The sequence below is a fragment of the Lipotes vexillifer genome, unplaced genomic scaffold (assembly GCF_000442215.2).
Source record: "Lipotes vexillifer unplaced genomic scaffold, Lipotes_vexillifer_v1.1 scaffold196, whole genome shotgun sequence".
Classification (NCBI taxonomy): Eukaryota; Metazoa; Chordata; class Mammalia; order Artiodactyla; family Lipotidae; genus Lipotes; species Lipotes vexillifer.
In genome coordinates, this window is record NW_006775077.1 from 865,466 (window position 1) to 886,851 (window position 21,386).

At 42.7% G+C, this 21,386-nt stretch overlaps 1 protein-coding gene across 1 annotated transcript in view; it reads right to left on the reverse strand.

Moving 5' to 3' along the window:
• Positions 1-21,386, reverse strand: part of ZNF236 (zinc finger protein 236) — a 93,513-nt gene that overhangs the window by 71,701 nt on the left and 426 nt on the right. The window contains exons 2-4 of the mRNA XM_007449674.1: positions 20,801-20,882; positions 8,193-8,335; positions 6,553-6,717 (exon numbers count right to left, since the gene is read on the reverse strand). Coding sequence (XP_007449736.1) covers positions 6,553-6,717; positions 8,193-8,335; positions 20,801-20,882 — 390 coding nt within the window. The remainder of the gene's footprint in view (positions 1-6,552; positions 6,718-8,192; positions 8,336-20,800; positions 20,883-21,386) is intronic.

The following is a 21,386-nucleotide window of genomic DNA, read 5'->3' on the forward strand; positions in this document are numbered from 1 at the left end:
GGGGGGCGCGATCTGGGTGCCACCTCCTTCCGCCAGGAGACAGACGCAAGATTAGCTCCCTACTGAATTCCGGGGGTCAGGGGAGCAGAGGGCCATCTGCTTGCAGGGGAGCAGGCTGGCGTAGACGATCGCTCTCCTTCCAGCCCCGCTGAGCTCTTCAGTGGGTATTTGGCTGGGATAGGGTTGGCAGTGCCAACAAGGTTTTCTCTTGTGAGACCACCCTCTTCCCAGTTTGGGCTGTTGGCAACCAATCTTCTGGCGTGTTTTCATCTACGCCTGCTGGCAGAAGGCTACAGGCTCTTCCAGCACCCTGTCCAGGTGTACAGCAGGCAAAAAAGCAGCTCAGGGGACTCACTGCCACACGTTCCTCAAGTCCTGAAAGCCCTCAGCGGCCTGCCTCCTTGTTCCCACCCTCAGGAGCCTCCAGATCTCTCGGCTGTGTGATGACCTCTATGTATTTTCAGTTGTAAGAGGGGCACAAAGGGTCTCCTTCATCTTAGCTGTTATTCTTATCGGTTAATTTTTATCGGTTCTTATCGGTTAATTTTAAGTGCAACTAAAGGTAAGGAATTGTTCCTGTAGTCGATACTAATATACCACATTCAAATCAATTAACTAAAAAATGAAAACATACAAAATAGGCAAAGGTGGCTAAAATGCATTATTTAACATACGTGGAAAAGACTGAAAATCATGTTCCAGTATCTATTCTTCTTCTATACAACAATGGGTTTCTTAGCCGAGCACATGGCTGTGTGCCGACCTTCCTAACACTAACCACCCTGTGTGGCAACCGTGCCCCTTCCGCTCGACGGGATGGCAGCAGGCTGATGCTCCGCCTGCCTCTGGATCTGGCCTTCCCACAGCAGACGCGACACCTCCCTCCCTCCCTCCGCTGTAAGCCACGTGGTACAAGAAACACTCACAGAGAGCAGAGCACGTGGGGTCCCGGACTACCTCGGCCACACCACCAGCTCTGTACTGTACGACACCAGACTGTTAGGTGAGAGAGGAAAACTCCGAACCTGCACCCGAACGCAACCCTTTTTTTTTAAAAGAGCACCCGAGTTTTTACATATTGCCAACACATTTTCCCATCAGAAATAAGCACTGCAAACCTTTTTTGTTGTCGTTGTTCTGCTCATGTGAAACCGCTAGTCCTGAATTCCTGTTCAGCATGGGGTTACTAAGGTCAAGTTACTGAATATCACTTCTCAACTTCCAGAGCCTTCTCCCTGGCAGCACAGTGGCGCAAGGGCAAGAAGATAAAGCATTTTCACAGTCTCCATTCCCAGCTTCAAACCACAGTTACACAAAAGCCTCTCTTCTGACTATTCCAACCCTTTTCCTCTCCTGTGATTATTTACTGATCTAAGAGAGAATCTGTTATATTCCAAGAGAGAAAACAGAAGACAGGTTAGTAGTAACAGAAATGAAAGTCAACTGGTTTCAGAAAATACACGCTTCTCAAAGGCCTTTTGGGGAAAAATAATTGGGCGTCAGAAACTATGAACCGTTTACGTTCCTCAAAGGCCTTTTGGAAAAAAAAAAAAATCTGGAGTCAGAAACTATGAACTGTTTACGCTCCTACAACAGTGAAAGACAAAGACAGCTGGAGCTTCACCAACGCAGCAGGGATTCAGATGAGACCAGGCTGCACAAGCTGCCATCACAGCTGCTGCACATGACGGGGCTGCCACCTCAGGAGACGACGTCACAGCAACGAGAAACCGACACAAGGAAACGGGGTAAAAGCAGACATCAGAGACTGTGAGCTCCACTTGGGGGACAGTCTGGAAAAGAATCTGGACAAAGGGTGTGGAAGAGAAAATAGAATGAAGGGAAGGTTTTGAAAATAATGTATAAAAACCTAAGAGTGTCTGGAAATGATGAATCACCGTTATTTCTCTTTCCAGTCATGGAGGAGATAGAGAAAAATTTTAAAGGTGTATCTGAAGAAGCATTAGGATGGAGCACAACAGTTTCGCTGGCCTCCATCGGTGGTGGTGTGCGGCTGGCAGAGGTGCGGGGCCCCGGCTCAGGGGCACACCCGCCCTATGCCATCACCCCCAGGGCTGGGTCCACCCAGGGCACCGGGACAGGTGGAACCGCTTCAATCATCTCCCCCCACCCCACCCGCCGCCATGAGCCCCCTAGAGGATTGACGCGCGCGCGCGCGCACACACACACACACACACACACACACACACACACACACACACACACACACACACACACACCAAGGCTTCACCCCCTTGCTGATGCGGCCTAGACCGCATGTTACATCGTTTCAACCCTCTGCCAACACCTGACTCATTCGCTATCCCGTCACACACGCTTCGTAAACCGGAACCTTGATGCAAACAACCATCTGACCCCCTGCCGGGCTGAAGGGCACCGTGAAGAAGCCACATGCTCCCCTCCCACCCAACACACACAGATCCGTTTGCAGCCACAACCCCTGTATTACGTGTAACACAACCCACGTATCTGTCCCTGGTCAGGCTCTGCTCCCACTTCCCAAAAGCAGGCTTCCCGCACCCATGCCTCTCTCCACCACCTCATTCTTCTGTGAAGACAAGGCAACATCTCCATTTCACAGAGAAAAATGAGGCTCTGTAGCCCCAATCCAGCCCGAGAGGGAGGTGGCAGTGACCATGACAGACTCGCAGGGGCCAAGGGACAGCAGACGCCCTCAAGGGAAGACACATGACCCTCGACAACCGTCCCACATCCCACGGACGACTGGCTCAATACCGTTCAGTTTCAATGACATCGTAACACTGTGAAGCTGGCTTTCAGTAGTTGCTGTGGTTAAAAAGCAGGGAATGAGTGAAAATCCATGTGAAACAGGAAATTGCAGGGTTTAAAAAGCTACAAAGTACCCAATTTACATACGGTAGTTTTTCAAATGGCTACTAAGTTACTTAAGACGTAGATACTTATTGGACCTCTTAGATTTAACGACTTCAGAAAAAGAACTCGTAGTGTTTGGCTCAGTGGAAAACTTGCTGAGACACAGAGACTAAGGAAGCTGCAGACCGAGAAAGGGAAAGCTGCCCTAAGCCAGCAGGAAGGGCCTGGACTCCCACTGTCACACCTGCGTCCCCTGTCCACCTGAACCTGTCCTCGCGCTTTTCTTCTAGGGTCAAAGGCACAAGTATCTCTTCTGCTCACAACTCCCTTCTCCACCTACTCTCATAGGAAGTCAGTCCTTGCCCCTCCCGATGGAGACGTCTGAAGATGGATTATTAGAGCAATAAATTCTTGAGTGTGGTAACTGTTCTGTGATAATGAGGAAAAGTGTCTTTGTTTTTAGGGGATACAACTGAAGTATTTAGAGGTGCAGTAGTAACATGATGCCTGCAACTATTTCAAAATTGTTCGAAAATTCGAGGGGTGAGATCTGGTTTACTTTAAAACCCCCCATGTACTAGGTGAAAACAAAACAAAACCAAAAATCTCATCACCTAATTATTACTTGTAGATGAGGTTGTACACCTGAAAACTCAGAGAATCTGGTAGAACAGCAGGCTACAAAACTAATATACAAAAATGCACTGCTTTCCTATAGACAGATAACAAATAATACATATTTGAAAGAGCCGTTAAATGATATTTTAAAAGAATATTACAACATTTAAGAACAAATTTAAATAATGTGCTGAACCCATCTGAACAAAACATTACTGAATGTTTTGACAATAAAGATTCAATATTTTAAACATGTTCAATTCTCTCCTTTAACAATCTAAAAATTTAATGCAATCAAAATTAAAATACCAATTAATTTTTAATTAGGCAAATTTCTAAAGTCCACATTAATAATAAACCAGAAAAGTAAAATAATTGTGTTATCATTACAAAGAGAAACACAGCAAAGTCAAACTGAAAACCAAGAACGTGGTCCCAGGAATGGGGCGGGTTTACAGAAAGGAGCCAGTCTCCTGAGTGCCCCTTGTTTGTATCTTTCTGACGGCTACTACTTACTACCCTAATGTTCAAAGAGTACCTCCCCAGCCCTCAATCCCTACTCTGCCTGCATGGGGCTATCTCTGGTCTTACGAGCCCGACCCTAATTGAGGGCAGTGAACTGAGGGCCGCAGATCAGACTGTAAGAATGGGAAGGGGGCCTAAAAGAGAAAGCAAACGAATGCAACAACCCTGTACTGACCTCAAATCCGAAACGCACTTCATGTACAGTGGTTTGGGCCAAGCAACTGTGAAACGACTTCCAGTGTTAACACAGGACCGCCGAGCACACGAGGGGAGGGGCGTGTGCACTGCTGGGAGCCCCGCCCCGCCGTGGAGGAAGGGACACACAACCAGGAACTGGGGGGCAGGTGGGCGCCCTGTGCAGAGGGGCTGGGGTTGGAGGAATGAGTGTGAACTCAGGATTTCTGAAATACAGGTGCGCCCTACACCTTGTGGACCTGCATTAGAAGACACGGTGGGATTTTACACAATAGTGACTGTACACTTGGGAAGCATTTCTAAGCAAATCATAAGGGCCAGAACCTGTCAATGAATAGACTGCTCACTGCAGCTACACACAAAGGGCAGAAACAACCTACACTGTTGATTATGACACAGGTGTACACAATGCATACAATGTAACACCATGCGACTGCTGCAACAATACCTAAGATAGAGTCAAATGAAGAAAAAGCACAGAATACTGCTACTGGGTGGTATTACCGGGAATGCAGAGATGTGTACGCGTACTGAAAGCCCCTGGGAGGATGCAGAAGAGACTGCTGTGCAGGCAGCTCCTGGAAGGAGAACTGAAAGTCGGGCCTGATGGAGACTTAAGTCTCATTCTCTAACCCTTTCTCTGCTGAGTCTCACTGTGTGAACTTATTCCAAAATTAAACACTTTCTGCCTTTTAAAACGAAAACAATGGCCATTTCTGGACAGCGCTACAGCTGAGTGAGACAGGCAGGCCTACAGTCTGCAGGAGAAGGTATAAAGCAGCATGCGCTCTCGAAAACATAACGTGGCATTCTATAAAGAACTTGAAAAAAGCCTTGTTAATTCAGTAAATCCAACTCTAGGAATCTATCCTAATGAAACAATTAAAGATACATGCAAAGATGTATTATTTATAATACTGAAAAAGTATAAACAACTTAAAGGTTAAATAATAAAGGAAATGGTAAAAATATCATGATGCTATATCCAGAAGCAATTTAACATAGTGACATGGGGAAAACACTCATGACTCAGTAGGTGAAAGAGGAAAAGATGTATTCACAACGTATTAAAGGAAAAGGGTGGGTTACAGAACAGTATGTTTTTGCACTAAAAAAACTATCCTTAAGTATATAAACTATTATGGAAAGTATATTTCTAGCCAAAAAAAAAAAAAAAAAGCCTGAAAGACTACACAGCTGACCCTTGAACAACACAAGGGTCTGGAGCGCCGACCCCCGTGCAGTTGAAAATCCGAGCATAACTTCAGGGTGGCCCTCCACGTCCACGGCTCCCCACCCTTGGAGTCAGCCAACTCCGCACCATGTAGTACTGTCATACATACTGACTGAAAAACTCCACGTTTAAGTGGACCCGCACAGTTCAGACCCGCGTTGTTCAAAGGTCAGCTGCATATGCGTTCTCTCCCACTGGTGTGATTACTGGTACTTTTATGTTACTTTTGTTAATCTTTAGTTTCTAACTTTTTCCAAAATAAACATGTATTACTTATACAATAAGATTTTAAAAGATAAAAATAAATTATTTTATATAAAAACTTAAAGACATAAAAAGAGGGCACAAACCGATATACAAAGTATAATAAACTCAATTTTCAGGATGCAAATTTTATATATGCAATTTAAACGCTGTACGTTTTTCTGTCTCTGGAGGAAAAACTATACCAAATAGTTATCTGTAATTATCCCTGGGTGACTGCTTTTTACATTTGCATTTCCCTAGCTTTCTATGGTAACAATGCGGGGTAATACTTTAAGCAACAGCCGTGTATAGATCACAGTGAGCCCGCCCATCCCAGGAGCAGGCAGGCCTCTCTGGTGCACACCAGCGGCACGTCCCTGTCATCCTTCACTCTGTCCCAAGACTGGGCCTGTGGCCCTTTCAGGACTATTCACTGTGGTACATAAACTGCTTTGGGTCATCATGAATTTCCTCTCTTCTCCCAAATTCCCACGTGTCAGGGGATCCAGGAGCCAAGCAAGGAGATTCTACCATCTTCAGAGGCAGAAAATTTACTTTTGTCCACCCAGAATCCTAAAAAAGTTAATTTTTATTAAGAAAAAAAGAGTGGGGGGCACCTCTGCCAGCCACTGTGGACATACTTTGATCCCCCCAATATACTACACACTAAAATGTCTCTGTCCCAAGGTGCTGACATGACCCCGAAATAAACACTTTACCAGTGACCTGGAGACTAGCCAAGGCAAATTTAATGATAACTGACTCCTTGAAACCTATACGAAAGGCTTTTTAAAACTAGTTTAACCCTAACATCCTCCTGACTAAGGATCAGATGCATTTTAAAAATCAGTGAACAAAGTATAGGCTGAAATAATTACCTCTTCCTTTTCATGCAGCATAACATGTGCTTTGAGACTAGCCACTCTGGAGAATTTCTTGTTACACACAGGACAGGTAGGATCCTCCCCATTGTGGGTACATTTGTGAAGTGTCAAGTTGAACTCAACATTAAAGGTTTGGGGGCACTGGTCACATCGATGTGGCTAGGTGGAGAAAAAAGTCGAGAAGCCACTGAAACACAATCCTTCCACAATAAATGTCATTCAAATATTAACAAGCACCATAATCCACAGATAAGCTTTCTAAGGAACTTCTGAAGTCTTTCTGGACCTGAAGTCAATAAATCCAAAACGGACACAGTAAAGCTCCTTACAGAATTTCTCAAAGGAGTATAAGGAGACACCACATCTATATAGAAAATATTTCTAATAAGAAATGCTGCATATAAATGTATCAGAATGTAGCCGCTATGAAAATAAAAGTGAGACACTTCAACTCACTGGGTGGGATTTTTTCCCTTCTTTTATGACAACTCCACTGCTGTAAACAAAATCACTTCAAGTAAACTCAGTAATTGTGAAAACTTTCACTAGATTTTAACAGAGTTGCTTATCCCCATCTAAAATATCCCCGAAATGGAAGGTATTCTGCCACTTACTAGTAGAAAGATAAAGTAATCACTGGTATTTCTCTTGTAAATATCAAGACCCTAATGGGTCAGTATTTTCAGATTTTTCAGCTTGGGAGAGTAACGCCAGCGGGTACTGGTGTCAGTACCACATTATCATAGTTACAGCAGCATCATTCATGCCGAAAGTAAGGCTGGAGTTGGTCAGATCCCGTCCTCCAGAAAAGAGATCCCTGGTGTTTTTCTGGTCTCAGATGGCTCACTAGCTTACATCCTCCTAACCTAGAGAAAAGTCGGCAATCACTCTTTTCACTGTAGTTTTAACTGCCACTTTCCAACTCTCAGGCAGCTCGTTCCATTAGCACACTAACACGCCTGACATACCCCACAAGGGGCACACTTGCAAGAGAGTTCAAATCCCTATTCAAGAGAGCGCTGCTCCCTGCGGAAATAAGATCTAAAACATCTCAAGTAACTTCTTAAAAGGCAAGACCACTTAAAGGTAACACTCCCTGCTGGAGAAAAACACATCAAGATAAGGGAAATTGGGGCTTCCCTGGTGGCGCAGTGGTTGAGAGTCCGCCTGCCGATGCAGGGGACACGGGTTCGTGCCCCGGTCCAGGAAGATCCCACATGCCGCGGAGCGGCTGGGCCCATGAGCCATGGCCGCTGAGCCTGCGTGTCCGGAGCCTGTGCTCCGCAGCGGGAGAGGCCACAGCAGTAAGAGGCCCGCGTACCGCAAAACAAAAAAAAAAAAAAAAAAAAAGATAAGGGAAATTGAAACTACTGAAGAAAGTCATATTTTAAGATTATTTCTTTGTCCACTCATAAATAACTTCATTAGATTCACCAGACTAGCTCTCACTTTCTCTCATTATCTAATGATGGGTAGAAATACAACTACAACTAAAAACAATACATCAAAATATTTATCTACATAATATGGAATGTTCCACAATTTAGGAATAAGAAAAATGTTTGCATGTTGATTTTCACAGTTCCTCCAGTTTCAACGCTCACATTTCTGACATCCCTTTTTAATATACATACCTTGTCATTTCGCTCGTGATCCCTCATGTGGCGTTGAAACTGGGACTCTTTTGGAAAAGATAGCAGACAGATTTCACATTTATGGAAGCTCGGAACTTGACAGGCATAATTAGTGTTCTCCGCATTCAATGTCAAAACTCCATCTATAAAATTGCATAAGTATAAACAATAAATACCAGTTGTTATTCTCAGCATATAAATGAAACTAAATTATTTGGTTATTGTTTCGAAACCAAATTATGTCAGATTTATGAGAGATTTCAGATGAAATGAATGGTACCTTAAATTTTTTTAATGGACATGTTTTTAAGTTAGAAATGAGAAATGTTGAGATGACTGAGACATGGGACTACAGGATTCTAACACCTGTGAACAGGATTGTCAGAAACCTGAAACTAAACTCCTGAGGCTTAATACCCACTCAGCGACACACAAAAGCCACCGTGTTTCTTAACCTTGCCTGCCTGCTCAATACTATTTCTAAGTCACAACAAATCACAGAGGCACTTCTCCTCTAAGTCACTTTGAGCGGTCATCAATAACCCAGTTTCTTTAATCACTCAGTAAACAAAACTCTAGTAGAAATATAAAAGCTGATTCACTAATTCAATCTACCTCTGAAAACTGCTGCAAAGCAAGATAAAGTCAAAAAAGCAAAAACTTTTGTTCTCTCACATAGTTATGGTTTTAGGAAGGTAAAGAATTGCAGTGCTTTGAACAATCCTCAGGTTTTACAGTGTGCTTTGTAGTGTACAGTGTGCTTACATTTAGGTAAATGGCTATAAACTTAAAAGTATTTTCAAACAAGAACAAATATGCAATAATACCAAGAACGTCATAAAATAAAGATGTCCTAAATGTCTTCAATTCTTGAAAATAATACTCTAAGTCTTATAATTTCGGCACAAATATACAATCCATATTAACTAGACAAAGACAGAAATATGTCACGTACAAGTCTTTGTATCCAACTTGACCCCAAAATATTAGATATTTGGAAGTAGGGTGAGGGGCTAATTTTAAGACTCAGTAAAGCTCAGGAATGTCTTCTATTTCTCAAAACGTCCATGTGGTGAACACAACATTCCAGCATTTTCTCTAGACCTTTACATGCCTGTTCTGAGCAAATGGCCTGCAGTCCCCTGTTTGGCCAACAGTCCTCCTGGTCTACATCAGAATCTGCTTAAAAGCAAGAGCTGTGAAATTCCAATGATGGGAGGTGGGGTGAAACCATGCTGGAGACAGAGCAGAAGGGGATGGAGAAAGCCGAGAAGAGCTCCAAAAAATCCTCCTGGCAGATCCTCCAGTAAAGCGATTCCAGTTTTGAGAAATACTGATGTAATTCAAAAGACTGTAACTTCATTCAGAAACAAAGTGGATCTACTAAGGGAAAGATATACATAATTTTTACTCTATTTATTCTTAACTCTATCCATATTCAAAGCCCATACATTCAAAATCTCTACACCAAACTAATAACAAAATGTTGTATGACTCCCCAGGCCCAAATAAAATGATTGCTGGGACCACATTAATTGATATATTATTCCCTTTTGAAAAGTCTGTACTATGGGAAGAAACACTAAAGGCACAAGTAAAATATCTGTTGACAACTGTGTGTTAAGAACTCAGTAGTGTTTTAACCTAAAGCCTGAATACAATAAGAGCCCCTCAACTTAATTTCTAAAACGCAAAATTAAAATGCTATTTCAGGATGCAGAATGAAACAATTTTCATAGTCTCTATGTTGAAACTACTTAATATGTTATCTAAAAATGAGAATTAATTTAATTAACTGAAATTGATAGATAAACCCGAGATAAAAAATTGTACATTTAAAACTGAAAAATGATGTCATTTTGCTTATGAATTAAGACTTTTCTAGAAAATAGTTTTATCCTAAGCAGCAAGACTTCGCTCTTTAACAAAGCTCCAAATGTAATTAAATGACTTTTTCAGTAGGTCCCTTCCCGCTGTTGATAACATAATATTAATTTGGTCCAAAGACAAACTTAAAACAACAATTCAAATTACAGTGTAACTGGGGAGGAAAAAAACAAAACATGTTTTAGTTTCCACGTTGAGTCTAATTTTAAAGTCCACAGCATCTCTAGACTTTCACTTTGCTTCGCGGCTGTTTCTCTCGGCACTGAGAGAGCAAAGCCTTTCTCCAGGGCTGGGGGGTGCTAACCCCACACTCGGCTTGCTTTCTTCTCAGAGTTGGCCCTTTCTGAGAGAGTCCTAGGCCTCAAAACAACCCCAATTAGGCACCAGCTCTTCAAGTTCATTCACATGTCTGGTCCCCAGGGTACTTGTTCAGAAAGAGGTCTATGAAATTCACGTATCCTTAGGATGGGCTTCAGGAGATTCACCAACTCCAAGAAAACTACACGCCAACATACACACGTGTGCACGTGTCCACTGTTGGGGGTGAGCGGTCTCTGCAGCCACAGGGCCCCCGGATTTCTAAGGGGTTAGGGATCTAGGTTAAGGTGTGATCAATTCACATCAGTCCTCTTGAGTACGGCTGCATTTTTAAGAGGCAGCTAGAACTTCACATGAGACGTTGGGCCGCACATATTCCTACTGGTTCCCCAGACAGAATGGGAATAAGCACAGAGCCACCTGCATCTGGCAGTGCTCAAATCTAAGAGCTCATCCAGAACAGTACTTTTCACCTACGTGCTTCTGCCCTCTGAGAGGACCGGGGAGGAGTCGTCATGAGATCTCACTGGTGCAAGGAAACCTCCGGAGGCAGGACCCCAGGCAGGATCCAGACTGTCCCCATACACACGTCCCCTCACACACACGTCGCCTCACACACAGACCGGGCCACCGCTCTCCTCAACTGCTCACCCTTCCTGCCACCAAGAACTCCACTTCACTATCAGAATTAAACAAAAACCGGTTCACGAAGATCAGAAATTGAGCACCTTTGCTTCCCTGAGAAAAACTTGAAGACCAGTTTCAAAATCAGTTTAACTCCTTATGTGGAGATTCTAAACAGTATATAATAATAGTTGTGTCTCTACCACCCCAAAATGATAAAGCCTATCACAGAGTTGTGCAGATTAAACAAGATGACGCTTCCTGGTGTTATGGGGACAAAAGCCTATCAACCGTCTCGGAGCATGGCCACCTCTTTAATGCTCGTCCTTGCTACTCAATACCCTACCCATCACTCCAGACCACGCTCTCCTATGGTAACTACCCACAGGCAGGCCTGGCATGTAACGCCAGGGACAAGATGAGCTGGCTTTCAAACTGCTCTCCCCAGAATGGGCCCAGCACATCAGACCAGCCAGCTTACCTGCATGGCAAAGGTCGTCCACGTCCCCAACTGGAAGAACCTAGGTGGATCTCTTCCACGCAAAATACCTACGATGTGACACCAAGTTCCAGCAAAACCTACTGCATTTATAGCATTCAGGGATTTAACTCAAATTCGCATCTCTCGACTGAAACTCTTAAGCACTGTGCATTTAAGATCTCAGCTACCCATAAATCCTGATGAGGCACTTTCAATTTCTAAAGTAACTAAACCCCAAACTTTTAACCTGTTTTTATTTTGTTTTGAATAAAAATCTTTCCAAAATAGAGTTGCTCTCCCCATCCTCTGCCCTCAACAGGCACTAGCCTCACTTCCCTCTTTCCATCATTCCCTACATTCCTCCAAGAACCCAGATCTTTAACCATCAACCACCTGCTCTCACTCTGTCACCCTGACACCACAGTGCTCTCTGAAGTCACCAAGCAGGCGTCTGGGAAGTCTGACAGTTACCCGCCTACTTCAAATCGGTACCACCTTGCCTAATCTCCACCATTCTTTCCCCTCATTTCTACTTTTTTAAAAATTCCTTTCTACTTTCTTTTCTCCCATTTTCTACTGCTCCTCCCACATTTGTCAGCATTCAGGTTTTAGCACAGCTGAGTTTTAGGTAAAACTGAAGTGAAATGGGCAAAACTAATCTAGGCTGTGAGATATCAGGACAGGGGTTAGTCTTACGAGGGTACTGATTGGACGGAGCATCATGGGGGTTTCTAGGGTGCTGGTAACGCCCCATTTCTTAACCTAAGAAATTATATAAATAATTATATGAATTATTAATATAACGCATATAATCTGGGTGCTGATTATATGAGAAAGTTCTTGCTCTGAAAATTCACTGAACTGAACATAATTTCTATTCTTCTCTGTATGTTATATATCAATAGAAGGTTCACCCCAAAGTAAAGTGCTATAATATGCAACTTTACTTTTCATTCCTGTTTTTTCTTCCAGATTGGGGTCAACTAACTAGGGCCTAGCCTTTCTGGTAAGCAGAGTTTCATGGAACTCAGCCACGCTCACTGGTTTATGTATTACTGTGGCAGTTTTGGGGCTGCGACATCAATTCAGAGTTACAGTAGAGACCTTAAGACCCACAAAGTCTAAAACATTTACCATCTGGCGCTACAGACAAAGCCTGCTACCCCTGCCCCAGAAGGTAAACCGGGGTTCCATACCGGCCAGCCAGCATTACTGCAATCCCTGCATTGTCTGTTACCCTCCAAGCTCCGTGGCACCCCAGGGACGTCCCCGAGTGATAAAGGCATAAAGGGCTGACATATACCATGCTAAGGTCTACAATAAATAACTTTAACATTTACTAAGGCATAATCTCCTTAAAACTAAGACCTTTGTCTTCGTCATGGGACAGAAAGACTGGACATTCCCCTAAATAATAATTTTCAGAAAATTAATACAATAAAGGCAGCTATCTCTGTATTTCACCATTCTGCCCGATACCTATGTACTTCCCTCCACGTCTTCTTACCCCACCCGCTAAAGGCTTTCTGCCAAGCATTTTCAATAAATGCAACAATGAGCATCAGGGCCTTGGTTTGCTACACAATGATTAGCAACTACATATTTCCTAAAAATGTGCAGAGATAGTGTTTTCTAAGTGTGACAAGTGTACCACCAGCAGTCTGTGAGGTGATTTGAGGCGGCACAAGAACTCACAATTTTACTGGCTATGTGTTTATTTTAAAATGTCTTAGTATAACGTATACTTGAAATTTAGCATGAGGTACTACCACACGGATGGACAGACAGACCAGTGGAATAGAACTGAGGGTCCAGAAACAAACCCATACTGCCATCGCGAACTGACTTTTCAAAAAGGGGGCCAAGACCACTCACTGAAAGAACAGTCTCTTCAACGAATGGTTCTTGGACAAACGGATATCCACATGCAAAAGAAGGAAGGTGGATCAAAGACATCCACCTCACTCCATACCACACACACAAAATAGCTCAAAATGGATCAAAGACATCAATTTAAGAACTAAAGATATAAAACTCTCAGAAGAAGACAAAAGGAAAAAGCTTAATGATTGTGGAGGTGTGATGGTTTCTTAAATAAGACACGAAAGAAAAAGTAGATAAATTGGACTTCATCAAAATTTAAAACCTTTGTGCATCAAAGGATGCTATCAAGAAAGTAAAAAGACAAGCTACAGAATGGGATAAAATATTTCTAAGTCATATATCTGATAAGGGCCTAGTAACCAGAATATATAAAGAATTCTTACAAAAGCCACAAAAAACAAACAACCCAATTAAAAAATGAACAAAGGATTTGAATAGACATTTCTCCAAAGATACACAAATGGCCAACAAGTACATGAAAAGATGCTCAGTGTCATTAATCATTACGGAACTGACAAGCTGATTCTAAAATCTAGATGAGGGACTTCCCAGGTGGTCCAGTGGGTAAGACTCCACACTCCCAACGCAGGGGGCCCTTGTTCGATTGCTGCTTGGGGAACTAGATCCCACATGCATGCTGCAACTAAGAGTTCACATGCCACAGCTAAGAAGCCCACATGCTGCAATTAAAAGATCTTACATGCCACAGCTAAGACCCAGCACAGCCTAAATGAATAAACATTTTTTTAAACCTCTCATATTAAAAAAATTAAAAAAAAAAATCTAGATGAAACTGAGAAGTACCAAAAATTATCAGGATAACCATGAAAATGAAAACCAAAGTAGAGGACTTACATTTACACTACTCGATACCAAAACTTGGACTGAAAGTAATTAAGACAATAAGAAATTGAATAGGCAGAACCCAAAAAACAATGGAAGAGAACTGAATGCAAAAACAACTCTACACCTCCACAGTCACCTGATTTACAACAAAGGATGATCTTTCCAATAAATAGTGCAGATTCATTAGACATCCACATGTAAAAAGTCCTGACCTTTCCACCATAAACAAAAATCAATTTCGGTTGGTGGATCAATCTAAAGGTGAGAAGTAAAACAATAAAGCTTCTAGATGAAAACATAGGAAAATGCCTTCATGATTATCATTGTCAAAAATTACTTAAACAGGTCCCAAAAGTACTACACATAAAGGAAAGGACTGATAAATTGGACAACATTAAGGTTAAAAACTTCTTTCATGAAAAGATTATCCTTGAAAGAGTGAACATGAAAGTACAAAGAACTCATGTGCAGTATACATAAAGAACTCCTATGGATCAATAATAAAAATACATGTTAACGCTTCACCAAAAATATATAGATGACAAGCATATGAAAAGATGCTCAAGATCATAAGTCATAAGGGAAATGCAAACTAAAACAATGAGATACCCAATAACACATACTGATTAGAAGGGCTAAAAGTCTAGAATAATCAATAATACCAAATGCTGACAAGGATGTAGAACAACAGAAACTCCCATTCATTGCTTGTGAGAACACAAAAGGGTGCAGCCACTGTGGAGAAGTCTGGCAATTTCTCACAAAGCTGTTTATAGTCTCACCGTTTCATCTAGCATTCATGCTCCTTGGCATTTACTCAAATGAGCTAAAATCTCATGCCCTCACAAAAACCTGCACATGAATATATACACCAGTTTTATTCATAATTACCAAAACCTGGAAGCAACCAAGATGTCCTTCAAAATGTAAACAAATATACTGTGGTACATCCATATAATGAATATTATTCAGCAATAAAAAGAAATGAGTTATATCAAGCCATCAGGAGACATGGAGACATGTAAAATGCACACTGCTTAGTAAAACCCAGTCTGAAAAGGCTACATACTATATGATTCCAACTATATGCCGTTCTGGAGCAGGCAAAACTATGAAGACAGTGAATCCTAATGTAAACTATAGACTTTGTTTATAATAATGAATCAAAATTGGTTCATTTGCTAAAACAAGACATTAATAATGGGAGGCTGTGAGGAGAAAAATAAGGAGTACAGTATACAGGAACTCCAAACTATCGGCTGAACTCTGAGCAAGCCTAAAAACTTCTCTAAAAAGTCTACTAACTAAAGACAAACAAACATCCAACTCAGTAGAAAAATGGGAAAAGACTTAAACAAGAGCTTCACGAAAGAGAACAAATGCTTAATAAACATAAAACCCTTATGAGCAAAGAACTGCAAATTAAAAATCAAAATGAGATAACACTACACATACCAGGAGGGCTAAAATATTAGGACAGACAATGCCAAGTGCAAAGAGAGTGATAAGGCAAAGACTAAAGAGCAAATGGAAGGTTAATCCCCTACTGGTGGGAGAGTAAACTGGTACAATCACTCACCACTGCCCACCATGACCCAGAAATGCATAAAGGTTCCTAGCAGCACTTATTTGTAATAACCCAAAACTGGAAACAACCCAAATATCTATAGTACAAAGGATAAATGATAGTATGTTCATACAACAGAATACTATATACCTATGAAAAACGAACAAATTTCTGCTATATAATAAGGAGGATAATCTCATAAAAACAAATATTGAATGAATGAAGCCAGAAAGAAAAGGGTACATACTATGAACTCAATTTAGTTCAAAAACAGCTAAACCTAATCTACGGTATCAAAAGAGGACAGTGGGTGTCAGCAGGTAATAGAGAGAACAAGGGGAACTTTTAAGGTACTGCTAATGTTTTGGTTACATGTGAAAATTCATGAAGCTTTTCACTTAAAATCTACACACTTTTCTACATAGATGTTCTAATCAATTAAATTAGTCACCTAAATACAATAATAAAGGGATTTCAAAAAACATATTTCTGGCTTCTCCTGAAAAAAAATCATTAGCTGTGGCAATAATTAAATGGAGCAAAGTAGGAGCCGGCCCCTGTGGAAAAAACAGGAACTCCAATTCTCCGAAACCCCAGAGCCAGATATTAACTGCTATCACCTACTACCTTTAACTGCCTCGCTAGTTTGCATTAGTGTCTGACCTACAGACAACTGAGGTTTTGAATTCAGTTAAAGAATTGAGGTATTAAGAGAGCACAGTCTGTTCCTGCAGTTTATTAGATTACATACATTTTTCATTTTAACCCAGAAAAGCAACAGGTTTCACGTTCGCTGAGAGAAATGCTAGAGGAAGGCACCTCGGAGCCCCAGCTCCCTCCCTCCCTCCTTCCCAGCAGAGTGGCCTCAGCCTGGACCACACAGTGGAATCTCCTGTGAGCTTTAAAAGCCGTGATGCCCGGGTCCCACCATAGGCTCAGATGTCACTGGATGAGGCCCAGTCATCGAGAGAGCTTTAAAAGCCCCCCACATGACTCCATAATGCGCTCCAAGGGTGACCACCACCACCGGAGGTCTTGCTGCGATATTTCACGTGAGAGAGTTCTACCACAAAAAAGAAGTTTGAAAAATATTGCTAATTCCTTGAGCACTGTCTTTGCGTATGGAGACGATGTAAAAACGCTGATATACATTAAGCATTTTAGAACTGCTGAATTGACTCTATCTAATGAAGAATTAGGTCTACTATGGTTTTCCAAGGCTAGGTTTGTGTCAAAGACCAAGATTTTGAACCCATGTTAACTCACTACTTGATTCCAGGATCATAAAATCTTTCGATTTTGTGTCTTATCTAATCACACTTTCTTCAAAATACTAAATACTCCAAGTTTCTGTCTACCTAAAAAGTTCGATTACGGAGAGTACAGGTTGCTCCTTTCTGAAGAAATCTTTTCATCCTTCAATACCTGATATTGATAGAAAGTAATTATTTTAAGCAGAATCTCTCTCCCCTTAACTGTTACCCACCAATGACACCTAGTTTGGCCAGGGAAGCAGAGTCCTCTTAAAGCCTCAGAGCACGTCCCCTACTGCCCTATAAGAAGTTCAAGCTCTACTTCTGTTAGCTATGCTAGCAACCTCCACCCCTTGAAGGAAGAGTACAGAGTTACTGAACTCATCGGAGAAAATCTAAAATGGCCGGAATTGGTAATCTGAGCAAGAACGGAATTGTTTATTCGTTTGGCTCAAGGTCTGCCTGCCTCAGCTCTCTGGAAATGAAGTATTAACAAATATCCCTTCAACAGAAAACAGAAACTTAGCAGGAGGCCAACTAAAGGTTCAAGCTAGGCAGAAAAGGGTTGCACCATTCTATTGGAAAAACAGAAGCCATACAAGATCCCAAAATGTAGTTTCCATCCAGATCACATTACGGCTTACTAAGAGTAAACTAAAATAACAATGATAAAAAAAATCCTATCTCACTCATCTTTATATTCCCAGGACAGTGCCAGGCACAAAGGCAAGTGCTCAACAAACACTCCCCCATCAATTTATGTAACAGATGAGACTTACTTCTTTACTTATGTCCTAAAGCTAATTATTACTTTAAGACACGTTTTTATGCTACTGACAGGGGATTAATCTCCAAAATATACAAACAGCTCATACAGCTTAATATCAAAAAAACACACAACGCAATCAAAAAATGGTCAGAAGACCTAAATAGACATTTCTCCAAAGAAGACATAGAGATAGCCAACAGGCACATGAAAAGATGCTCAATATCGCTAATGATTAGAGAAATGCAAATCGAAACTACAATGAGGTATCACCTCACACCAGTCAGAACGTCCATCATCAAAAAGTCTACAAATAACAAATGCTGGAGAGGGTGTGGAGAAAAGGGAACCCTCCTACACTGTTGGTGGGAATGTAAATTGATATAGCCACTGTGAAGAACAGTACAGACATTCCTTAGAAAATTAAAAACAGAGTTGCTATATGATCCTGCAATCCCACATCCGGGCATGTATCCGGAGAAACTCTAATTCGAAAAGATACATTCACCCCAATTTTCAGAGCAGTTCTATTCACAATAGCCAGGATATGGAAGCAACCTAAATGTCCATCAAAAGAGGAATGGCTAAAGAAGATGTGGTACATATATACAATGGAATATTACTCAGCCACAAAAAAAAAATGAAAGAATGCCATCTGCAGCAACGTGGATGGACCAAGACATTATCATACTAAGTGAAGTAAGTTAGAGAAAGACAAATATCACATGATATCATTTATATGTAGAATCTAAAAAAAAAAAAATGATACAAATGAACTCATTTACAAAACAGAAATAGACTCACATAGAAAACAAACTTATGGTTACCGAAGGGGACTGGGGGTGGGGGGGAGGGAGAAACTAGAGGTTTGAGATTAACATATTCACACCTACTATACATAAAACAGATAAACAACAAGGACCTACTGTATAGCAGTAGGGAATAGGGAACTCCACTCGATACCTTATAATAACCTATAATGGAAAAGAATCTGGAAAAGAATACATGTATATGTATAACAATCACTTTGCTAAGTTGCACTAAAAAAAAAAAAATGTTTTTGAGCAGACCTCCTCCTCCTCATTTCTGGAGGTTTCAGTTTTGACATCATTTTCCTTGGGAAGCCTAGACCACCAGTGACTGTTATCTGCTGCCATGAACAGTGTTCCTGCCGTCAGAGGACACACACTGTCCTGAGACCCAAGGCAGAGACCTCGTCTCTCTTCTTAAACTCTGCACCCTCAGCCCCTAGCACGGTGCCCACCTACGACAAGAAGTGCTTCAAAATGCTTGCTGAGTAAATGAATTAACCCACATGTAGGGCTTTACAGTTATGAGGGCAGAGCAATGCAATGGACCCTTTGGACTCAAAGGCAGATTCAAATCCAACTCTGACACTTACTAGCTGGGTAGACCTTCCATATCACTTAACCTCTCTGAGCCTCATTTCCCCTATAAAAATATAGGGGAAATATAGGTGTTGTGTAAAAATCCCCACCTCCTACCTTCCATGTTTTTCTTAGAATAAAATTCATAATGAGTGACACAGAAAAACAAGCAAAATAATTTCAGATTATGAGAAACATTAAAATCGTAATTAAAACCGTAAACTGTTAGAGCAACAGTCCCCAAACCTTTTGGTTTCAGAACCCCAAACATCACTGAGGACCCCAAAGACCTTAACTTTCTATAGGTTATACCTATTGACAACTGCCCTATTAGAAATTAAAACTGAGCAACTTTCAAAACGCTTATTCACTGAAAAATAAATCTATTACATGTTAACATAAATACACATTTTTGTGTAAAACATACTCTCCAAAAAAACAGTAAGAGGAGTTTTCACTTTTGTACATCTTTTCAAGGTCTCCTTTAACAGAAGACAGGTGGATGCTCATATCTGCTTCTGCTTTCTCTCTGTTGCAATACGTTGTTTCGAGTGAAATACATGAATATAGCGCTGCCTCACAGGGTTGGGTGTCGCCACCAAGGCTCCTGCTAAAGAGTCAGCAGTTTCACCCCTAATGGCCTGTGTATGATTAGTGCAATTGTTAACCAAGTGAAAAAGCCCAACGGACTTAGCATCACTACAAGAATATTGACCTTGCAGATGCCTGAAACTGTCTCCAGAACTCCCAGGGGTCCATGAACCAACTCTGAGAACCACTGTGGTAGAGAATGACTGATGTAAGGCAGGGAAAGCAACTTTCAGAAAGGTCTGAGGAAGGAGGCCTCTCTCAGGAAGCTGAAGCCCAGAATGAGCAAGGGGTGGCTTCTCAGAATAGGGAGCAGCAAAGGCCCTGGGGCAGAAACAAACGTGGCCTCGTCCAGGAACAAAGGACTGAGGGCAAGGAAAGAGAAAGGAGAGTCAGACGAAGGCCAGATCAGTCAGGGTCCTGCAAGGAGTGGGACTGTAAGTTAAAGGGATGAAGGATCCTCTGGATAGTTTAATCAGGGTGTGGCCACCTTATTTACATTTGAAAGACATGCCTCAGGCTGACAGGTGATGGAGACCAGCAGAGACCGGTCAGAAGGCTCCCACAGAGGCCCGCCTCGCAGTCACACTGGAGAGGGAGGGCGTAGGGCCGACTGAAAACACGCCTCTGAGGGCGAAGCTACAAAATTATGAAGCGCCTTGGGGAGTAAGGGAAAGAATTATTTTTCAGTTTGGGGCCTGAAAAAGCAGGTGAACGGTGATGCCATTTGGTCAGACGGGAAAGACTGGGGCCAGAAGAGGTCGCAGCCGTATTCCAATGTAAAGTTCACATTCTTTGTCTACCCTAAGCCTTTTCCAAGTGACTAAGAACTGCGGGACACTGCACTTTACGTTATTTTTTGCATAAATCATATTAACGAGAAAAAAATGAACACTGACCAAAATAAGGCCCGATCAGGGAGCGAGGCCTTTAAGACCTCCTTCCAGACACCATCAGCCACTAACGAGAACTCTAGCAGCCACTAGCCAACTACAAACGTGCACACCTGGACTGTTCTCCAGGGACACCTCTCCCGCGGAAACTCGCGGGCGCTGCAGCCCGGCTCCCATGCCCGTGAACTTCAGCAACTGCAGTAAGAGCACTGACAACGCCGCTAAGCTTACACCTAGTCTCTCCTCTCTTCCCAAACGCCGCAGCGGCAAAATGGAACGGACGCAACGGCCTTCCTTTCCAGACACGACCTCTTTCTCTTCCGAAATCCGGAGCGCCCGCCCGCCTGGGTCCCGAGCCTCAGTGGAGGGTGACGCTGGGCCACCGAGCCCGGGCCCGGAAGACGGTGCACCTGGACACGAGCCCCGCACGGTCTCGGCCCACGTGTCACCGCGGGGGGACCCGCTCCCGAGCCCCCCGCGGGCGCCCCCCCGGGGCCGCGGCAGCTCGCGGTCGGGCCGGGCCCGCCACCCCCGGGGACGCACACCGGGCCGGCGCCTTCTCGTCAGAAAGGCCTCCCACGACCTGCGGCAGCCGGGCCGGGAGGGCGGCGGGCGGGGGAGCGGGAGGAAGGTGGCGGGCGGGGGAGCGGGAGGAAGGTGGCGGGCGGGGGAGCCGGAGGAAGACGCCGAGGACGGGGG